Source organism: Marmota flaviventris, chromosome 4, assembly GCF_047511675.1.
Source record: "Marmota flaviventris isolate mMarFla1 chromosome 4, mMarFla1.hap1, whole genome shotgun sequence".
Taxonomy (NCBI): Eukaryota; Metazoa; Chordata; class Mammalia; order Rodentia; family Sciuridae; genus Marmota; species Marmota flaviventris.
The window spans coordinates 34,953,016-34,968,702 of record NC_092501.1 but is presented as its reverse complement, the minus strand read 5'-3'; the positions used below and the strand labels follow the sequence as shown (position 1 = coordinate 34,968,702).

At 34.2% G+C, this 15,687-nt stretch overlaps 1 protein-coding gene across 1 annotated transcript in view; it reads left to right on the top strand.

The window, feature by feature from the left end:
* Positions 1–15,687, top strand: part of Tnks2 (tankyrase 2) — a 61,152-nt gene that overhangs the window by 26,513 nt on the left and 18,952 nt on the right. Inside the window, exons 10-16 of the mRNA XM_027939910.2 lie at positions 1,606–1,697; positions 1,786–1,864; positions 4,939–5,110; positions 7,546–7,625; positions 10,821–10,966; positions 11,809–11,974; positions 13,618–13,837. Coding sequence (XP_027795711.1) covers positions 1,606–1,697; positions 1,786–1,864; positions 4,939–5,110; positions 7,546–7,625; positions 10,821–10,966; positions 11,809–11,974; positions 13,618–13,837 — 955 coding nt within the window. The remainder of the gene's footprint in view (positions 1–1,605; positions 1,698–1,785; positions 1,865–4,938; positions 5,111–7,545; positions 7,626–10,820; positions 10,967–11,808; positions 11,975–13,617; positions 13,838–15,687) is intronic.

Here is a 15,687-nt window from a genome sequence, read left to right as displayed (position 1 = left end):
GTAATACCTCAACACTTGATCTGATGATAACCAAAATGGCTCCTAAGTGATAATGAACAAGTGGCATAGGCAGTTGTGTACCTTCACTAGAAAAAGAAATGGCTCTCATCTTGAGCATAATGATGCAAGACGTCATCACACTTCTGAAAACTGCTTCTAAAACTATTGAAAATGAGTACAGTGGCACATACTTGTAATCCCAACAACTTGGAAGAGCTGTGACAGGAGGATCACAAGTTCAAGGCCAGCCTCAGCAAGTTAACAAGGCCCTAAACAATTTAATAAGACCCTGTCTCAAAAAAAACAAATGGTTTATGTAATTTTCCATGTAATATTTTCAGACTGAGGCTGACCTGAAACAATGGAAAGCAAAAGCATGAATAAGAAGGAGCCATTGTACTAAACATTGTTTCCCCCCAGATACCATGCTATTAAACAACTTGTTGTTAACCTTCAAACAACTAGAAGTTAAGGGTCAATGGGTAGTTGAGGTACAGGAGCAGTTCCTTCTTCGTTTCCAGAGATTGCAGGCCCTGCGCCAGGATGGTGCAGAGGAGTAGAGGTGTATTTTGAGGTGGATCTGATAAAGTATTCTTGGAAATAAACTATTTCCATTTTTTGTGCTCTTCTGAAAGATCTCCTGGGAGTTATTATCCTTAAGGTGCCAAAAGAGCTATGTTCACAAGTTGGGTTTTATTTTCTTAAGGGCAAAGGAGTGATTTTAGTGAACACAACAGTATCAAAGAATGAATCTTTAGCCATCATGAAGATCTGACTTATGATTAACAGATTACAATCAGAGAACAAATTTCATGTGTACTGTGTGTTCAGTTGTGTAGAGCAGCTTTGCTTATAAATTAACCAGAACTTTTATTCTAGGGAGTTTCAGATTTCAGTTTTAATATTATATACATTTATTTAATCATTCATCATTCAGACATTATTAAATACTTGTTGTCCATGAATATTATCCTATAGGTTGAGGTTGCAAACATATAGGCCATGACCATAAGATAACTTACTAGGTTTCTGACTGGTAAATCCCTACCTTTTTCCTCCTTTCTTCCTTAATATATCATAGATACAGATGCTGCACCTTCGAACTCCAAATGGAGTTTTAAAACCCATTGTATCAAACAAGTAATCCAAGCTTCTTGTTCTGCTACAGCAGCTAGTTGAGAGAAGCACCTTATTAGCTATTAACCAAGCAGAATTCAAAGTGGAAGAGTATTCTTTCTTAATTGTAAAGAAGCCCCGACCTTTGGGGTATTTTCTTAACCTTTTAAACAATAACGTAAACACCTTCAGAATAGGTATCAGTCACATTGTGTTTCTTCACATCCATAGTGGCTTTTTCAAAGAGATGAAATATTTTGAACAGAATATTTAATAACAGGTATCATTTAGTACATAGGGTTTCAGAAGACCTTGTCATAATTTGGTAATTGTTGTTACTATCCACTAGAAAGTCTTTGGAGAATAAAGTTAGGTCAGAAATAAAACAAGTTAAATAATTTGATTATCCTTGATTGGAAACACAAGTGTTCTTAAATAAAAATCAATTATATATAGTCCTTGATTAATGCTGCAATTTGAATTATTTAGCATTGTGCTGCTGCATCTCCATATCCCAAAAGAAAGCAAATATGTGAACTGTTGCTAAGAAAAGGAGCAAACATTAATGAAAAGACTAAAGAGTAAGTATACTTTAAAAAATTAAATATTATTGACATTTTACTCTTTGGAAGATACACTCATTGTTTGGCTGACTTTTTGTCTTTTAAGATTCTTGACTCCTCTGCACGTGGCATCTGAAAAAGCTCATAATGATGTTGTCGAAGTAGTGGTGAAACATGAAGCAAAGGTATACTTCCTTTTTGGTAATCTTGGTCACCCAACAGTTTATTTTCTGTTCAACAGATGAAATGCCTACTCCCTATTTACAAATTAACTGTTTTGTTTTTTAATCTACACCTAAATAGTCCTGCAGCTGGGCATAGTGGCATATGCCTGTAATCCCACCTATTTGGTAGGCTGAGGTAGGATTGCAAGTTTGAGACCAGCCTGAGAAACTTAACGAGACCCTCTCTCAAAATAAAATTTTTAAAAGGGCTGGGGATATAGTTCCATAGTAGAGTACTTGCCTAGCATGGGCAAGGTTCTGGGTTCAATCCCCAATGCCACCCTAAAAAAATAATAATAATAAAGTCCCTCAGGTAATTTTTTCTGTTTCCAGTTTTTTTGACAGAAAGTTTATGTATTTATTCACATATATATTATTTATTTATGACCTTCTTTCTCCATTCCTTTTGTCCACACCCCATTATTACAGTTTTATCACAGTTGTCTTTAAGATCTTTATCTAACAGTACACTCTCCAGAATATCCCCAGCTAAAGTAATACTGATTCTGAACAGTCGTCTTTTCTTACCGAATCTTTTGTTCCTTGGTCACAAAGCTAACTCCTGCTCTTTACCCCAATGATGGTCTTCCCACCTTCCTTTATTTATGTAACTAAGTCAAAGACTTTTTATAGGAAGAAACTAAGTAATTTGGATAAAAGCATTGTACCTACCCATGGTGATAAATTACTATTCTTAAGTTAGCACTTGTACACAAATCATTTTAAACATTGAATATTTGTTCTTCTATCAAGGCTAGAAATCATTATTTTTTATCTAGAAAATTCAAAAAATACTACTTCGTAAAAGATACACATCTCAGATTGGAAGAGATGGTCACCTAATTCAGCAATTTTTCAACTTTTAGCCATAGATGCTTTCCTTCTTCAAACAAAATCTTTAATAGATATTTACTGTCTAACAGAAAGAATGGAGCTGCTTTGAATGAAAGGAGAAGAAAGAAACATACCCCTTTTTGCTTGGGTGGCTCTGTAGCCCTTCCCTAATGTGTTTTACAGACTAGTCTTCTTATCTGTCCTTCCTTCAGTCAAGGAACAACTTAGAATTTCCCACTTTCTTTTCATGTTACCTCTCAGTGTCCTAATCTCTTTGATTTGGGGGAATTCTTGATAATGTATAATCTTGATCTTTTCTATTGTAAATTATTGAATAAAAGTTTATTTCCGCTTGACTGCTTGGCATACCTCATTTGTCTCTGTTCTGTAACTTTTCATTGATTGCTGTTTTTCATACATGTGGTATATTTCTTGAAGAGTATCTGAATGTATATTAAATTTAAGTTCTGAAACTCAGTGAAACAATCTTGACTAGGGTGACCAACCACCCAGTTTTATCCAGGACTTAGGGATTTCCAGAAACAAAACTTTCAGTACTAAAAGTGAGAAAATCCCAGGCAAATCAGGACAAGTTGGTCATCCTAATCCTAATACAAAGTAGTACTCAAATAAAATTTTGGCTAGTGGATGTTTTTCACTTTTCATTGAGTTTGGAAATGTTAATAAATAATTGCCCTGAGCATTTTAAATAGATTTTTCAGGTTCTATAAACATTAAAACTAGTTATTTATAGTTTCATGTTCATTGAGAAGTTGGTGTTATATTCCTCTTAAAATATTCTGATTCCATGAATATGAATTGGCCAGTGTCTCAAAACACAGATGGACACAGAATTGATTACTAAGTAACTTAATTTCTCAGTTATATTTCAAAGAATTGTTTGCATGGTGGGAATATGGAGGTAGAAATGAGATAGGGGGAGTCTTATAGTCTTATTTTTTCTTGTGAAAAATTTCAAAGATATATAATTATATATAAGTAATTATAAGTAATTGTATATCCATCATCTAGTGTCTGTCACTAATGTTTTACTATGTTGTTTTATTATACATCCTTTAATATATCTTATTTTGAATACATGTCAAAGTAATTTGCATATTAGTATACACATCTCTAAATCCACATGTTCATCAACTAGAGTTCAGCATTTGTTTATAATTTTTCTTAAGATACAAAATTTACATTCAGCAAAAACTTATAAATTTTAAATGTGCATTTGCTGAATTTTGATTAATGCATACATCTGTGTAACCAAAACTCTTGTCAAGATAATAAACATCCTCTGGCAAAGGTAATGCTCCAACCTAGGCCATCTCCACCTCTAACAGTATCAGCCATTTTTCCTTTTTCTGACAGATTAGATTTGGCTGCTCTAGGCCTTCATATACATGGAATCATACAATACATACTTTTTTGTGTAAGGCTTTTTCCACCCAGTGTAATGTTTTAGAGATTTCATCTACCTATCAATAGTTGTTCCATTGTATTGCTAAGAAATAATACTTTGTGTGGATATACCATGTGTTTATCTATACAGATTATATTTTACATGATAAATTGGGTAGAGGATTAAGCCAATAGAAGTAAATATTTTAAATACTAATTTAACTCTAGCTTTGCTCCTGACTGTTGTCCATCTTGGGGTTAACCTCTACATTTCTAGAACTCCAAATCCATAAATAGAGATTCAGCTTTCTTAAGCAATATCTAACTCTAAATACAGTGCACCTATAAATAATTTGTTGATAAATTCAACTGTCACTCAACATTTTAGCCTAAAATTGGGTTTTTCTTCTGATGTCAGCCAGCCTTCATAAGTTGGTGTATTTGTGTTCTAGATTTAAGCAAAAAATACTTGCTTTGATTTCATAAAAGAAGAACTGAGCTAGGTGCAGTGGCACACACCTGAAATCCCAGCGACTCAGGAGGCTGAGGCAAGAGGATCACAAGTTCAAAATCAGCCTCAGCAGTTTATCAAGGCCCTAAGTAATTTAATGAGACCCTGTCTCAAAATAAAAAGGGTTGGAGGTGTTGCTCAGTGGTTAGCACCCCTGGGTTCAGTCCCCAGTGTCAAAAGAAATATTCAAAACTTTTAAATAGGTAGCAAGTGTTAAATACATGGTTGAGTGGTTTTAAATTGTGCACTGCAGGCTAATTTCAACTTTTTCTGCATTATTAAGGTTAATGCTCTCGATAATCTTGGTCAGACATCTCTGCACAGAGCTGCACATTGTGGCCATCTACAAACTTGCCGCCTACTCCTGAGCTATGGGTGTGATCCTAACATCATATCCCTTCAGGGATTTACTGCCTTGCAGATGGGAAATGAAAATGTGCAGCAGCTGCTTCAAGGTATTAAATGCTTCTGTGACATTAATTTTTTTAATTAACCTTTAAATTGTTTAACATTATGGTGTTTAATGTAGGAGCTGGTAATGAAAAGAAAATTTTTGGCTATTTCTTCTTAATAGTACTCTTTACAAGTACTTAACTACCCAAATGTCATGAAGTCACAATTATGATTTCATTACAACGTTTATTCTGCGAAAATAGATGGCTCTCAAGTTTTTATCAAGAAAATTTTTAAGAATAAGATATAATAGTTGCTATTTCTTTTTAGAGAAAGGAAAATCTGAAAAGATGGGTCTAATAGGACCACAAGCTGGTAATACATAATACCCTAAGTACTGACATTTATACTTCATTCCTTTTTAGGATCCTTTTTAGATCCAGCATATTGAAGTCATATATACTTTGTACAAGGTAACACACTATGTGGCTTATTAAAACTTATTTAGCTAGGTGCAGTGGCACATACCTATAATTCCAGCAATTTGGGAAAATGGGGCAGGAGTGTCACATGTTCAAGGCCAGCTTGGTCAATTTGGTCCCTGTCTCAAAAGAGACTAGGGATATATAGCTTAGTAGTAGAGCAGCCCTGGCTTCAATCCCCAGTACCACACACAGACACACACACAAAAAAGTATTATTTAACTATTGAAGGTACTCATATTCTTAAAATTAAACATTTAGAGCAGGTGTCTGAACACATTACAGGTTAAATATTTCAGTGTAGAAATCCAGTCACATAATATTTGAAGTATCTTTGCTTCAGGCAAGGTAGCACTTGCCCGCCTCTAATCCTAGTGACTCTAGAAATAAGGTGGGAGGATTCCAAGTTCAAGGTCAGCATTAGCGGTCTTGTCTCAGAAATAAAAAGGGCTAGGAGTGTAGCTTGGAGGTAAAGCACCCCTGGGTTCTATCCCCAGTACAAAAAAAAAAATTAAAATATCCTTACTTACATCTCTACTTTCTCTTAGAATCTAATAGAGTGGCTTTGAGATCTCAAAGCTCAGATAATGAAGCAAGCATTCTTATCTTAACAGTCATTTTGATGATCTTTATGCCTGTTGTCAGGGAATCACATTTTGAGAAACACTGCTTGAAAAAGTGAAGGCAGATTGATGTAGCCTCATAGGATCTGCCAAAACTAAACTGACTACAGTGGCTCTCTGGATTACCTTTTTTCTATGTTTTACACATCTGTTTAAGGATAATAACACTAGCCCTATTCAGTTGCCTAATGATAAAATTTAGTCTTGCCAATTTTATGCTAAGTTCTGTTGTTATTTATAGCTTCTCTTAATTTTCAAACTAGCTTCTCAAAATAAATTATTAAAGGGAAATTTTTCAATCAAAGAATGGTATATAATTTTCAAATTGCCTTCTAGGAAAATTATATGTACTATTTCACAAACCCACAAAAAGTATTAAGATTTGTTTTTATTGTTATACTAGATACTGTAAATATTAATATTTTTCTTAGGTAAACATGCCTCTATGAATTAATAGAAAAGGAGATTTTTTTTAGTGCAAACTATAGAAATACTGTTAGTGTAGCTCCACATTTCCACTTTGCATACTAAGTGGGTAAGAAAACAATAGGATCTTTTTAAATTTGTATTTGATAATGACCAAGTTTAAACATAATTTTATCTTTATTGATCATTTCTCTATTTTTTGTATGTGAATTGCTTGTTGTCTGTTTAAGCCTTCTAGTATGCTCATAAGAACACCTTATGTTAGATATAGTATTTCGTAAACTGTATGTTGAAATGTGATTTTTTTTTTTTTTTTGCCATTTTGTTCTGTAATTTGGTTAATGCTCTGTTGCCTGCCAGTTATTTTTCCAAATCAGTTTTGCTCTAAGAAGCTTTTTTAGTTCAAGATATGAAGATACTTACCTATGTTTTATTCTAGTTCTTTTAAGGTATAATTTTTTATACATAAATCTTGAGTCTGTGTTCAGTTTATTTTGTGCTAAGGTAATAGTAGATGTTCTTTTTTTCTGAAATGTTAAATGAGCTGTAGAACAGAATTTCAGACCTGGAAATAACCTTATCTGTTTTTTAGTTCAACTTTGTTCTTTAGAATTAAAAATATGTGAGCCTCAGAACACTGATTTGCCCCAGTTCAGATATCTAGTAAATGGAAGAACCACTATTAGATTTCTGGCTTTTGCTCTCCTGATGTAATACTTTTGTAACATTCCATATGGCTTGATTATAGAGCAGGCTAGCTTATCATTTATTTTATTTCCTTTTTGTTGCTTAAATCATATTTTGTAATTATACACAGTCTTAATATTTTTCCCCCACTGCCATGGAGATTTCCTACATAGTCTAGCAGACTATAAAAGGACTTTACCTTTTGATAAGATGCCTCACTTGAAGCTTGGTCCTATTTTCTAAACAGAAATTAATCACTCTTTCCCTCTCTCTTTTTAGAGGGTATCCCATTAGGGAATTCAGAGGCAGACAGACAGTTGCTGGAAGCTGCAAAGGCTGGAGATGTAGAAACTGTAAAAGTAAGATATAATCTTTATGTATTTGTTAACCATGCATTTTTATTTTGACATTATTTAATGAAGTCTGTACTGTTATAATGAAGAGCTTGGTTTATTTATATGTACCTTGCTTTTAAAGGACAAAAATATCTAGTTCTCTACAGATAAAAAACACTGAGTAATGAAAGAAAAGGACTTTTTAGTTTCACATACATGTCAATAAATGTTAGAGTTCACAGATTTAAATATGTTTCGTGTAATACCAATCTTCCCGAATAACCTTTCCTCAGATTCTGTTTTGACTTTTACCATGTCTACATATATTTGTATATAAATACATATATATACACATACAAATATGTGTGTGTGTGTGTGTGTATATATATATATGTATGTACATACAAATATATGTAGACATATATTTGTATTTATATATATATCTGGTAAATATACCAGATATTTCCCTGCCTACAGAAATTGTACATCTAGGTAAATAACTCAAAAGCCTAATATATTGATAGATCACAATTCAACTAATATAAGAATTTAATTCAACATTTTTTCATTAATTAAATAATTCTTCAGTAAATGTAAAAATGTTATTTTTATTTTCTAAGCTAGTAAGGGAGAGAAAAACCTAAAACTACTGATCCAAATTAAAGGGGCACTAGTAGGTAATAAGTTTTATAAAAAGCTGTATTTGTTGACTTAATTCATGGCAAATTTAGCTATTTGGAATAATTTTACTATTTCTGTAGGGTAATTCCAGTACTAAACAGACCCACTAGACAAAATCAATTTTAGATTTTCTAATAAATATGAATATTGATCTCTTTCTAGAACTTAAAGTAATTTATCCACTGGTCTTTTTTTTAAAAAATTTTATTTATGTATTTTTAGTTTTAGGTAGATATATTAGTTTGTTTTTATGTGGTGCTGAGGATCGAACCCAGTGCCTCATGCATGCTAGGCAAGCATTCTACCACTAAGCCACCACCCCAGCCCCTCCACTGGTTTTATAAATGAAGAGCTTTCTGTAAATTGATCCTTTCTTTTGAATTTATCTTTATACGTAATATAGACATCTTAAATAATCAGGATTTTAGTTTTTTTGTAAAAGAAGTGGTCAGAAAATTAAGTTAAACCAAATAGTTAAAGGACAACTAGCTGATTCCCCCCCCCCCCATGTGAGGGAAGGGAGACTGATAAATTTTAAATGCCTTTTCACTATACATACTAAAAAACATAAAACTCTTCAGTAAGCACAATATGAAGCATTTTAAAAACAGAAAGGGTCTAGAGGAAAAGAGAAATGAAGAAGACATAAGGTAGAGGCAGGAATTTAACTTAGAGAATAAAGTAACACCACTGGATTAAGGAAGGCCAGCTCTCCTAGTGAGAGGTATTAGGCTGTCTTCCCTCCCCTCTCCTTCTAAAATCACTTCCCATTTATCTCCACCAGCCTTTCTCTTTTCTAAGGTGGCTCTGTATGAATCTCTGGAACAAGAACATTGTATATATTATCCAATGAACACTTTATTGTGTCCTCAGTTCTACTTGTTTAGTGCTGATCCATCAGACTATATATTTAATTGGACTACTATTAGAAAGCCTGTCTCAGGGGCTGGAGAAATACCACAGTTGGTAGAGTGCATGCCTCACATGCACAAGGCCCTGGGTTCAATCCCTAGCACTAAACACACACAAAAAAAGCCTGTCCCCAGAATGGACATAGTTAAACTGAGAAGTAGAGAGGCCCGTGATAATACCACACCTAACACCTGATACGCATTACAAATATTTGTTCCTGATGCCCAACTTCATAACCTTTGAAACGCCGTCTTTTGAATAGACCCCTGAATTTATATATCTATGAAGTTCTTGTTCAGTAAACATAATGAGCTTTGCTAGTCCAATGATAAAGCCCCTTGAGGTAAACCCACTGACTGGCCCCTTGGTTTATTGAGCTTATATATTCCTGCTTTTCAAGGTAGGATAGTTAAAGGAGGAAAGAGTTTTTACTAATAGTGACTTTTTTGGATTTTGTTTTGTTCTTTTTTGTTTTACTCTGTGATTTATTATCTATGTTGCTTTCCTTCCTTAAACTTCCATGTTCTTCATGCAAAATATTAAATGAGGGCAGGGGTTATGTCTCAGTGGTAGAGCCCTTGCCTAGCATGTGTGAAGTACTGGGTTCAATCTTCAGCCCCACATAAAAATAAACAAAATAAAGGTATTATATCCATCTACAACTAAAAAATTTTCAAAAAAAAAAAAAAATTAAGTGAGGATTTTTCCATTCTGCCTCCTCATTTGAACCGAAAAACAGAAAATTATTTGAGTAACTAATTTTCTCAAGATTAACCAGTAGCATTGTATTAATTTATTCTATAAGAATAGTTCCTTGACCACCAGTGTCACTTAGAAACTTGTTAAAATTGCAAATTTTCAAGTCCTGCCAGAGACATACTGAATCAGAAAATCTAAAGGTGGGACCCAATGCACATGGAAATTTGAGGTCCACTGGTCTAGAACATTACTTTCCAAACTTTAATGTGTGTACATATCACCTAGAAATCTTATTAAAATGCAGATTCTAACTCGGTACATAGGAGTCTGAGATGCTGAATTTTTAATAAGCACCTTGACAATGCTGGTGCTCCTGTGATCCAGTGTACCTGTACGTGTAATTGCCGCAAAATGGAAGTTATCGTTGTGATAAAGATACTTAGGTTATCTTTATGTAAGGAGTAGTAGTAAAGATAAAATTGACCTACTTACTGTAGAAAAAATAGAAGATACAGGCATAAATGAGAGGACCAAAGGGATATTCTCAGTAAACAACAAGATGAAATAAGAATAGATTTCCTGGGGTTGGGGATTTAGCTCAGTGGCAGAGCACTTACCTAGCATGCACAAGGCCCTGGGTTCGGTCCTCAGCCCTGGGGGGGGGGGAGAACAGAATAGATTCCTGAGAATACTTCTTAGATAAGAAAATAAGGGCTGGAGTTGTGGCTCGGTGGTAGAGCACTTGCCTAGCATGTGTGAGGCCCTGGGTTCGATTCTCAGCACCATATATAAATAAATAAATAAAATAAAGATCCATCAACATTTAAAAAAAAGAAAATAAGCCAAACATGAAATTTCCTACAACATGGATTGAAACAAGAAATGAGAATGTGTAGCATCACATGTATGCTGTGTTCAATCCTACAGAAACTGTGTACTGTTCAGAGTGTCAACTGCAGAGATATTGAAGGACGTCAGTCTACACCACTCCATTTTGCAGCAGGGTATAACAGGGTGTCTGTGGTGGAATATCTTCTACAGCATGGAGCTGACGTGCATGCTAAAGATAAAGGGTGAGTACCAACAGTTACTAAGGTCTCTCTTTTCCTTACCTTTATCTGGCCTTTTAGGAAAATATGACCCTTTTTTGGTACCTGCAATTGAACCTTGGGGTGCTTAACCACTGACCACATCCCCAGCTCTTTTTTTTAATTTTGAGACAGGGTCTTGCTAAATTGTGGAGAGTGGCTTTGAACTGCCTCAGCCTCCTGAATTGCTTAGATTAGAGTCGTGCACTACTACGCTCAATGAAAATATTTTTTGACGGTTGATAGCTTTTTTTTTTCCTAGGAGGTGGTCTGTTTTCCTTACATTGATTTAAATATAGCTTTTAATTTCAGTTAACATTTTTTAAAATCTTTATTAATCTTTATTATTGTAAGACTTATTTTTGTCTGGTTTTGGTTTTGGTTTTGATTGAACCTCAGGGCTTTGTACATGGTAAGCAAGTGCTTGACCACTGACCCATAATCTTAGCCCTCTAGTACTGATTTTTTGTTATTGTTGTTGTAGGTGGACCAATCCCTTTATTTTTATTTATTTATTTATGTGGTGCTGAGGATCGAACCCAGTGTCTCACCTGTGCTAGGGGAGCACTCTACCACTGAGCAATCAATCGATCATCCCAGCCCTAAAGTATTGATTTTTAATGTAGTGTTTCAGTGTTTGTTGAGGATATTTGAATTTTTCCAGTTTATCTTAAGATCATTATTCATTAAAAATATACAGTTCTTAATGTTCTAAATATAATCAGTACAGTCTCTTAGTTCAAGAAATTTCTTTCATCTTTTACATATAATTATTGAAATTAAATCATCCTTCTCTAGCATTATTCTCATTTAACTTTTCATTTCAGGGGCCTTGTACCTTTGCACAATGCATGTTCTTATGGACATTATGAAGTTGCAGAACTTCTTGTTAAGCATGGAGCAGTAGTTAATGTAGCTGATTTATGGAAATTCACACCTTTACATGAAGCTGCAGCAAAAGGAAAATATGAAATTTGCAAACTTCTGCTCCAGGTATATTTACTTACTGTGGACAGTGTAAATTATCTAGAATATGTTAACAGTTTTGGACCTCCCCCCACCCCCCAAATAACTCTAGTATAAACTAGTAAAAGTAGAAAACAAAATTACCTAATTCTGCAACTAGATTCCAGAAAGAAAAAAAAAAAACAACTATGAAACAATTTTAAATTTTACTCAGTATATTTGCCACACATGAATTTTTGTGTATGACATGATCTCTGATTATTACTTTTTCCTAATAATTTAATCAGAATACTTGATGAATTGAATAGTTTATAAGCCTAGCTTATTTAGCATAAAATTGATGGCATTGGTTTAATACAGATACCAATAGATCTTTTACAGCAAAAGCCAAGAGGATAGATTCATGCTTTATTTAATTGTTTGTGTAAAGTAAAAATAAAGTTATGAGCTGCATATTGACATTTCACAATGGATTGCATTTATGACCATGCTCCTATACAATTATAATGTAGCTGAAAATTTTTTACATTTTTTATTTGTTCAGTTTAGATACACATTACAGTAGAGTGTCCTTTGGTATATTATGCATACTCAGAGTATAATTTATTCTAATTAGGATCTCATTCACATTGTTGAACATGACATGGAATTACACTGGTTGTGGTTTTAATTTGCTTTTCTCTAATTGCTAGAGATGTTGAACATTTTTTCATATATTTGTTGTCCATTTGTATTTCTTCTGTGAAGTGCCTCTTCAGTTCCTAGCCCATTTATTGATGGAGTTGTTTGGTTTTTTTTAATATATCTAGAGATTAATGCTCTGAGATGCAGGTGGCAAAGATTTTGTCCCATTCTAAAGGCTCTCTCTATCCGTTCTTGATTGTTTCCTTTGCTGTGAAGAAGCTTTTTAATTTGATACCATCCCATTTGTTGATTCTTGTTTTACTTCTTGCACTTTAAGAGTCTTATTGAGGAAGTTCATTCCTAAGCCAATATAATGGAGGTTAACATACATTTTCTGTATTTAGATACACAGATACTCACCACTGTGTTATATTTGCCTGTAATATATAGCTTATAGCTTAGGAGCAATAAACTATACCATATAATCTAAGTATGTAGCAGTCAGTACCATCTAGGTTTGTGTTAAATACACTCTGATGTTTGCACAATAAAACATCTCCTGAGAATGCTTTCTTCAAAACATGCCCCATCATTAAATGAAGCATGACTATAGAATGTAATGTTTAATGACATGATTTAAAACTCTAATTTTAAACATTATAAAAACCCAATAGTACTTAACTGCCTCTTTGTTCTTATTATAATTTTCTGGTATAGGTCAATTTTTTTTATTCCAGTTAGTTACACATGGCAGCAGAATGCATTTCAATTCATTGTACACAAATGGATCACAACTTTTTGTTTCTCTGATTGTACACGATGTAGAGTCACACCCTTTGTGCAGTCATCCATGTACCTAGGATAATGATGTCTGTCTCATTCCACCATCTTTCCTTGGGTTAAGTTTTAATAGTCGTTTTAATCTTTAAGGTAGAGTCTCAGTATAAATTGATGTTCTTTGGTATGGTTACATTTGACTATTTTCTCGTTGATAAAGGGCACACTTAAGCCAGTTTCTCCTCCCTTCCTATTTTTCACATGCCTAGCATGGTGCAGACCCTACAAAGAAAAACAGGGATGGGAATACTCCTTTGGATCTTGTTAAAGATGGAGATACAGATATCCAAGATCTACTTCGAGGAGATGCAGCTCTGCTTGATGCTGCCAAGAAAGGTTGTTTGGCCAGAGTCAAGAAGTTGTCTTCTCCTGATAATGTAAATTGCCGTGATACCCAAGGCCGACATTCTACACCCTTACATTTAGCAGGTAAGTGAATGAAGTTTCATATATTTTGGCTAGTGATGAGATTGGTTTTACCTGAGTGAAATATTTCTAAATTTGAACTAAATTTGAAAGATTCAGATCAAATGTCTTTTAATGCCACCATTATATACTCTTTCATGTATTTATACAGGGCAACCATTCTTCAAGCTATTAGCTAAATTCCAGTTCATTTCAGTACTAGTATGTTGCATCAATAAGAACAATTCAAACAGGCTATACCAGTCACCATGTACTTTGGCATCTTTCACTCTAGTTCACTATATTGTTTGAATCATTTTTGATGAGTGAGTTTTGAAATATATGCCTGCTTGAGTCAGCCTTCCTCGTGGGATACTAAAGCTTTTCATTCTGATGATAACTGCTAAGAACAGATATAAGAAAAAAAAATCTTTAAAAAGTTTCAAAAGTAATATAAACCTTACCAAAGTTATTCCTTGTTTTACTTTGCAAGAAACTGCCATAATCCAGCCAACCATGGTGGCACACACCTCTAATCCCAGTTACTCAGGAGGCTTGGGCAGGAAACTCACTAATTCAAGGCCAGCTCCAGCAACTTAGTAAAACCCTATCTCAAAATAAAAAATAGAAAGCCCTGAAGATGCAAGAAAAAGAACTTTCGTAACCAAATACCAAAGACTAGATGACTTTAAACAACAGAAATTTGTTTTCTCACAGGTATAGAAGCTTAAAGTCCAAGATTTAGATGTCAGCAGGTCTTATCAGAATATTAGTCAGATCAGATTAGGGCCTACCCTAACAGCTTCATTTTAATTTAATTACCTCTTTAAAAACCCAGTCTCCAAATACAGTCATATTCTAGTTACTGGGGTTAGGTCTATAACCCCAAAAGAATTTGGGGGAACACAGTTCAGTCCATAACATTTGTTCTAAGTTTTCACTCATAAAATTGGCACAGACTACCATTGTTTTTTAGTCCAGTTGAACAGTGATGTAGTATCAGGGCAGCTTTTTCAGCTTTATGGCAGATGACAAAGAATAGGCCTTGAAAATCACTGGGCTAGCTACAGCTAATATCTCAGTAAAGTTTCATCATGCACACAGTTGTCTAAACGTGGTTTAAACAAAAGAAAAAAATTAAGTAGTGCAGTTATTACTGCTGCTTGGTATAAGAGAAAAATATGTAGTTTATTTCAGTCTTACAGTATAACTTAATGTGTTGCTAACATTTCAAAGATAGTTTTCAAGAAGCTAGGGGTTCAGTGTTAGAGCACTTGATTAGCATGTACAAGGCCCTGGATTCAGTTGCTGGCACTGTAAAGAAAAAACAAACATAATTTTATCCACAGTGGTGCATACCTGTAATCCCAACTACTTGGGAAGCTGAGGCAGGCAGATCACAAGTTTGAGGCCAGTCTGGGCAACTTAGTGAGACCCTGCCTCAGAATTAAAAATTAAAAGGTTTGGCGATATAGCTCAGTGTAAAGCACCCTGGGTTCAGTCCCCAATACCTTGGGGAAAAAAGTTAAAATGATAATTTTTTGTTTTGTTTTATTTTTGTCTTTTTTTTTCTCGTGGTGCTGGGGATTGAATTCAGGGCCTTGTGCATTCGAGGCAAGCACTCTACCAACTGAGCTATATCCTCAGCCCTTATTTCTACCTTTAAATTATCAACTTCATGTAAATTTGGACTACGGTGTCCAAGAAAATTAATTTCTTTATCCATGTGTCTTTTGGTGCATTTTGGAAGTTATAAGCCATAAATGCTAATAGGGTAAGAAAGCCTTACCACTTCCACTATCAGAAATTTGCAAGAGAAGCTATGACCTGACCTCTGGTTAGAAATTTTGCTGTATATATTTATATATCTTTAT